Here is a 7604-nt window from a genome sequence, read left to right on the forward strand (position 1 = left end):
GCTAATCAATACTTTAATAGTCAATATCCACTCTAACTGCACATGTGGTTAAAAGCACAGAAAAAAGCTACAATGTGGACTTCTGAGTGAAGATATTTTTGCCACCTATTTTTTCCAAGTTCAAGAAGGAATTTATACTTTCTAGATTAAGCTTGGATGCTCAGGCGAGTCAATGCAGAAGGAAACTGTAACATGACCAGTACCTCAAATAAAAACACATAATCAGTAGAGGACTTCAATCATGAAAATATATGGATAACAGCTTTGCCATGTTGTGCAATAAAACGAATGCAAGAAATATGAATGCATGTGAAATTAGCAGAAATGCAAAATGTGTTGGATCATTAAAATGTTTTAGATTTGAGTTTATAGCTTTATAGATGTTATAATTTTGTGTCCGTAATTAAAAGCCCATTAAGGTAGAGGTAGCGCTCTGGCTTCTGATTGGCGGGAGGGAGTCGTCAGACTGGGTGTGTGGAGGGAGGAGGAGGAGGGTGGAGGAGGTTCCCTTCTGTGCGCACGGCCGCAGTCCAGCGCGTGAAGAGCGCAGAACAGCGCAGCAGACAGACTCTCTCCACTGTGTCCTTCACCGCCGGGATTATTATTTCCTCTCCGTCTTTACAGACCTGCTCTCTAAATGAAGCTTGGTTCTTCTCCGTGATTTCTTCGCCATGAGCTGCCTGGATGTGATGTACCAAGTGTTTGGTCCTCAGCCCTATTTCAGCTCCTACAGCCCCTATCACCACCAGGTATGGATCATATATTCTCTATAAACTGTTTTTAATCAGCTCATTCACTACTTATTTCTGCACTGTGGATTTAAGATCTGTTTGAAAAGTTCCTATTTAGGTTTCAAAGCCCATGGAGCTGCCAATTAAAACTTAATTACAGGAGACTAGGGAGCTACTACTGCCATTAACTATAGATAATATATTCATAAAATGTAATAATTCGACCCCTACAGCACTTAATGTCATTTAATATACTATCTATATATAAAAAATAGTTGAACACACTGTTAATCAGCACTTAAAACACCACAAAATGCAATGCATGGACTAAGCGCGACTACAGAGAGGAACTCATCCGGTGCGTAAATCTTTAGGCAAATGGAAAACTTTTTTTTGGGTAACTTTGTTGGCATTTATTTCTCCAGATTATATATGCTTCTTCTATTTCCCACGACCGTGAAGGGGTTGTTTGTTCCATCTCTTTAGGCTAATTTTAGATCACCAAAGCAGAGAGAAAAGAAAACAAGATATATTGTTGTTACGTTTTCTTAACAAGAGGAAGTTGTTTCAAGTCGCAACTGATGGATTTCACTTATCATATAATTCCGTAAGCATACTGTTTAAGTTTTAACAGAGTTTGGTAGAGTTTTAATACATATTTTCTTCAGAATTTGGATCTAGGATAATGGCCATAAATTATTTCATAACCTATTCCTCCTAAAGTCTCATTTCCTTTCTAATGTTACAAGGTTGAATGAGAAAAGCGCATAATTTGGGCTTAAAAGTATATTTTTATATTACAATTTATATTTACAATTTTTACAGCATAAATGTCATTGGGACCAAAATAAGATCATAGACCAGTTCATTTTACTTTTTAATGTCTGTTATAAGACATCATGCCTGTGACTGTGAACAGTTTGAGTTCAGCAGGTTTTTGTGAGGCCTTTCCAGACCTGTTAAACGGCTTTTTTCACTCTCTTAAAACCTCTCAGTCAACATCCAGGCATATTTCACATAGTGTCAAAACTCACTTTGTCTGTCACCTAAACAGACTCTGGATCAGCCAGAGTCTACCCATGCTATACACCACAGTGTGTGTGTGTGTGTGTGTGTGTGTGTATGTGTATATATCACTTTTTATTAGCAAGAGTTGTATGATTATAATTTTATATGGTTTATCAAATACATTTGTCATATAATAATGTCATACTGTAACTTACTTTCATTTACATAGTTTTTCCACCATAATCAAGACTTTTTTTCTATTATCATATGAATAAGTATGGTTTTAAAAAAGCAGTGAAACAGTTTGTTCTGTCATTTTGTGCAGCAATAATGAGGTGCAAAGTTTTTATATTTGAAAACTGCCATAGTTAATATATGGGTGTGCTTCAATTTATATAGTGATACCACAGTAAATTAAAAGACAGGTGAATCATTAGGTGTAATTATTTTCTTCTTAGTTTTTAAATAAAAGCCAAACCCTTGGCTAATATGTTTATATAATTTATGCTGGTTTGTACATAAATAGATGACAGAGTTTGGGTGGAGTCATCTCCTACTACACACCTGTTGTGTCCTGAAAAAAACAAACACATTTTTAGAGGTCAAATGTCACATATTGCTTAAAGTCTTTGTAGTATGTATCTATGCAAAATAATAAACACATGTGTTGATAACTTATAATAATAATAATCTGCATGTCCTTCTTAGAAACTGGCCTTGTATTCCAAAATGCAAGATCCCCAGGACAGCGCCAGCCGGCTCGGCCCCCTGGGCCCTCCGGCGATCAAAGAGGAGGACAAGGAGCTGCCGCCGGGTGCCGAGTACCTAAGCTCCCGCTGCGTCCTCTTCACTTACTTCCAGGGAGACATCAGCGCTGTGGTGGACGAGCACTTCAGCCGAGCCCTCAGCCACACAACTGCATACCCTGCCTCAAGCAGCCACAAGGCCGTAAGAGGTGTGTGTGTCAGCGTTTTTCCTTAAACGTATGTCTGTTAGTGTCGAAGACAATCTGAAACAGCAGTCTGACCATCATCGAGACATTTATCCAGTGAAATCCATGAAACTCTTCAATGTTTTTTGGAAATTCTGGTGTGTTTGTGCTGTAAACTTTAGTAATTTTGGTTCCTGCTGTTGAGAGTTTTGATATTGTGGGACTGAGGCTGTTAAAAGCAATATTGTTTCCCAGGATTCAGTGACTTTGTCTTGGTCTCTCAGATTTTCACCAGGTAACACTTGATTAAATATTGTTATGAAAAATGGTTTCTTTGAATCACTTCAGTCACAGCTCTAAACCACAAAATCTTCAGTTTGACTAATATTGGTTTTTGATAGACATTGCACATTTGATCTGAAACTGCTGATTTACAGTTTTGCTCTGCTATTGAGTGTTTTTGTGTAAAACTGAATCCACAAAAATTCTGTATAGAATTCTATATAAATTTACTCGTGTGAAATCTAAGCTTAGTCACATTGGATTGCGCTGAGGTTGAGGGTTTCCCATAGACAAACACTGCAAGAATGATCACGTCTACATAAATATATAGATAGAATAATAGTATTTTGCAAGTGTCAGCTTTTGTTTATTATAGTGGCTGTTGTTGCGTTTGATGGAAATGTAAAGTCAAACAACATAGTGAGATGATGTAAATAACCCGAAGCAAAAATATAATAACAAACAGTTTTGTATGACACTATACGGAAGATTCAAAGTACAATAGAGTACATTTGGAGTCATTTGAATTCACGTAACAGTAGGGATCCCTTTACAGGGTTGGTTTGGGATAAAGAAACCAATTTTATTTTTCATTTGGAGAGCTGCTTTTTAAGTAACTTGCAAATGGGCTTTGAAAATGTACATTAGAGAGTTAAAAGTATTTCCTGGGAATTTCTCAGTTTTTTAATATTTTTTGTACTGTCATTGGATCTATCACGGACTGCGAACTGTGCTCAAGTGAATTTCTCTTTGGCATCACATTACCTAGTCTCTCTGTCACCTGAGAGAAAACAGGATGGTGAAATAAAATGGTATTACCATGTTCAAACTTTACCGACTTGGTATTCGATGAATCTCCTTTCATGGCTGTTTCTCAATTCCAGCACCTTTGTGTAATCTAGCAACTTCTGAATCCAAACAGAAACAAACAAGGCAATATTTTAAGTATTGCATTTAATGACCATTCATTTCTTGCAACTAATGGTTGACAAATCCATTAATCTGCTAATTATTTTCTCAATTAATCAATTGTTTTGTCTATGAAATGTAAGGTAAATTCCCACTCCTGGCTTTTAAATTGCCAACTTTTTCTACCAACAGTTCAAATACCCATAGATAATCAGTTTATAATTATATGTAACAGAGAAAGGCCCCAAGTACATTTTAGAAGCCGTTGCAGTACAAACAAATATTTGGCTTTGAAAAGAGACTCAAATGAAAAACACATTTTCTGTCAGTTGACTAATCAATTCAGCTCTAATTAGTTCTTCACAATAAGAGATGAATACAATATCACCAAAGCACACATTTAAAGGAGTTTTAAAGTGATGTATTATGACTGCAATATGGCTGACAGATTTGGTGGACCTTGTGATAAGAATTTCTTGTCTACCAATTTTTGAGGTCAAAAACAAACATTCAGCCTCAAGTTTTAAAATGTTAACTTAAATATGCTCTAATAATTAGTTAATTTAGTAACTATTTCGGAAAAGTAAACAAGTCTGGTTTGTAAAACATAAGCACGGATTTCTGTCTTCACAGATGGATCATTCCCTATGAGCCAGAGAAGTTTCCCTCCGTCTTTCTGGAACAGTTCCTACCAGCCCTCGGTCTCCTCGACCCTAGGCAGCGCTCTGTCAGCTCCCCACACAGAGCTCCCCTTCCCTGCGGACCCGTACTCCTCCTCCTCCCTGCACAGCCATCTCCACCAGCCCAGCCCCGACGCCTGGCACCCATCCCATCATCATCACCATCACCACCACCACCCTTACTCACTAGGGGGCACTATAGGCACCCAAGGCTCAGCATACACACGTCCGGGGGGACACGAGATGTACAGCACAGCGTTCGACCCCCGCTACGGTTCTCTGCTGGTGCCATCAGTGAGGCCTCATCACCGTCTGACGTCCTGCAGCTCGGTACCGGGGCCCAGCGCCTCGCCCTGTGACCTGGGAGGGAAGGGGGAGTCAGGTACGGGTTCTGCCTGGAGCGGTGCTTTCACCGGAGCCGGAGCAGAGATCGGACTAAACGTTGACACAGGTATTGTCAATATTTCACATCAAGTCAATTTTATTCATGTAACCCAAAATCTCAAATCAAAAGACTACATCTTTCATTCTTTAGCTAAGGAAATCCACCCTTCCACAAAAACCTAAATCTGGTACTTAGATCTCTCCTCCAGGACAGACAGACATGCAAAAGATGTTCTACGTACAGATTATAGACAGAAGAAACTATAGTAAAATTGTTGAGAAATAGAATGACATCATCTGTCATCATTTAAACTCATGACAGTTATGTGCTATTGTGAGCCAAAAGTTGATCTTGATCTTCACTCTAAACACCACCGAGCTTGGTCAAGACATGTTATTAGTCAACAGCTCATAAGCTTATTCTAATGATTTTCTTTCATGTCTGTCTTTTAGCAACTTAGCATTACAATAGAGAGGCTTTTTTTTTTTGGAATGTAGAGAGGGCAGACAAGCCATCAGCAAATTCTAAACAGAAATCTAAAACTTGTAAGTCTGAACAGTAAGTTCAGCTCAGCCAACCTTATCTTCAAAAACTTACATTTATATAGTACTAAATTTTTCTCCCATTTACGCTTTGCTGTCAAACGTAATCGCTGCCTGGATTATGTAAAGGTAAATTTACATACAGCAGCACTGTACTCAGGGAGTCTCAGGGAATTTGTGGTTTTGGTTAAATGTTAATTACACATCTCCTGAATCAAATCACTGTGGACTTTTTCTGTGTTAAAGGCTGATCTCCCTAACCCTAACCAAGTGCAATCAGTGCCTAAACATAACCATAAAAGATGTAGCCACTACGAGTTAATAGTGTATTGCAAAATCAGATAAGATCATTGATAAGATGACTGATGACTTTAGTATCAACATTTTTGCAGCTTGCCAGATATGTAATTTGTTGGAGACATGGTTGGCTCAGCACATACTGTATATACAATCACTTGAATAACTTGAATGGAGACAAGGCTTGGTCTTAGTTGTGAATCCAAAATGGTCACTGAGGAGCTGAAATGCTGTTATTTCAATACCTGTTGTGGATTATTACATTTGGTCAGTTGAGAACAGATTTATTGAAACTCAGATAGCACAAATTGCTAAGTATTAATACATTTCAATTACCTTTTAGTCAAAAGTTATTGGAAACAGCCGCTTAACATGAAACTTTCTGAGAACGTTGGAGCTTCTGATTGGGGTAGGTTAATAATGTCAAATCTGTGATTTCAGGCACTTGTACTAGGGCAATACAACACATAATAGTTATGTGTGTGATCACATGGTTGACCTGTGACTAAATGTGCAAAACAAAAAGATTTGTCTGGTAAATGAACACCAAATACAGTATTAAATGAAGACAAGGAGACCACCACACTAAGCTCTAATGATTCTACTGTATAACAAACATTTTTACATTCTCAGGAAAAGGACCAAGTGTAGTCGAAACACTGGTTATACAATAAAATTATTGGAGTTTAGTATCATCTCGTCTTCAACAGCAACCAATGAAAACGCTTTGCAGATAGTGAAATCTAAGTCAAGCTGACTTACATATGTCATCATTGAAAACAGGCAGATTTGTAAAATAAGCATTTGCAAAGCTGTTCGGATGCATTTTAGCTCTTCCATATTGACACACTGAAAATGTCCTGCTTGTTTGGGCTGACGCTGAACAACCCCAGTTTGTTAAATGCACAATCATCCACAGGACTAATTATTAATTTAGTGTTTGGGTGGAATGATGCTTACATGAAAACATTATTCAAGATATTCAGTATGACCACGTAGCAAAGCAACAACTTGAAAGCATGAAAACCAGATTTGAATGAAGAATTTTACCCTGCCTCAGATCAACTTACCACAAGGGGTTTGAACCAACAAACTGACTGTCAATCAGCACTTTAACACCAGCTGTCAACTTCCTTTTCTGTTGCTTTCTTGCTTTCATCCCCTCCCTGCCTCGGGCAATTCCTCCTGCTTTTATCAACAAAACATTTGCGCTACTTTTTCTAATCTCCCCTTTTCTTGCTGTTCTCTTCTTCCACTGCCTTTTCTTTCCTTTTCCTCTTTTCTTTCCTCCCCTCTCAGGTCTGCAGGCACAGGATAAGAGCAAGGATTTGTATTGGTTTTAGAGACTGCTGAGACTCTTCCCCACTCTTCACTCCTACTTCAGCTGTAGCTTCTTTCCTCCACTCCTGCTCTACTCTGTTGCTCTGCTGCTGTTATGGGATGACTGACAGAAACTGAAAATCGGTCAGACGTCCGTTTTGTGCTGTTAACAGCTTCTGGTCTAATTGCAGCGCGGTGTTACAGCGGTCTGTGCAGCGGCAGCGCAGCCCTGCTGAGCTGAAAGCTGAAAGTGTGGATAGAAAGGGATCGTGGAAACAAAAGTGGACTCACGGAGGAGTGAGAGAATCTGATCTTGACGGATGTGGACAAAGACAAGACTCTTTGTGCTTCTGTAACAGGCAGGGACAACATTCCTAAACTGGAAAAAGTCTGGGGACAGACGGACAGAGACATGTGTTGTCAAACTCCAAAGCCAGGCGCTTGAAGGACTTGGCAGAACTTGCCTTACTGGGACAACTGGGCTACAGACATGGGAGTGTTATGGCTGGAGGAAAGGTC

General features: G+C 39.0%; 1 protein-coding gene across 1 annotated transcript; it reads left to right on the plus strand.

Annotated features, from left to right (window-relative positions):
* Nucleotides 1–531: 531 nt before the first annotated feature.
* On the plus strand, nt 532–7108 carry vgll2a (vestigial-like family member 2a). The gene is made up of 4 exons (XM_046061169.1): nt 532–749; nt 2448–2694; nt 4495–4992; nt 7065–7108. Exons 1-4 carry the CDS (start codon nt 672–674, stop codon nt 7106–7108), a joined length of 867 nt encoding a protein of 288 aa, XP_045917125.1. The 5' UTR covers nt 532–671.
* The last annotated feature ends 496 nt before the right edge of the window (nt 7109–7604 follow it).

Source organism: Micropterus dolomieu, linkage group LG10 (genome assembly GCF_021292245.1).
Source record: "Micropterus dolomieu isolate WLL.071019.BEF.003 ecotype Adirondacks linkage group LG10, ASM2129224v1, whole genome shotgun sequence".
Classification (NCBI taxonomy): domain Eukaryota; kingdom Metazoa; phylum Chordata; class Actinopteri; order Centrarchiformes; family Centrarchidae; genus Micropterus; species Micropterus dolomieu.

Bases quoted from the DNA above. Each gene is read 5' to 3' on its own strand.
- vgll2a (XM_046061169.1), top strand. From the start codon at position 672: ATGAGCTGCCTGGATGTGATGTACCAAGTGTTTGGTCCTCAGCCCTAT. The intron at 750-2,447 runs GTATGGATCATA...TGTCCTTCTTAG, and splicing joins ACAGCCCCTATCACCACCAG to AAACTGGCCTTGTATTCCAA. The intron at 4,993-7,064 runs GTATTGTCAATA...CTCCCCTCTCAG, and splicing joins CGGACTAAACGTTGACACAG to GTCTGCAGGCACAGGATAAG.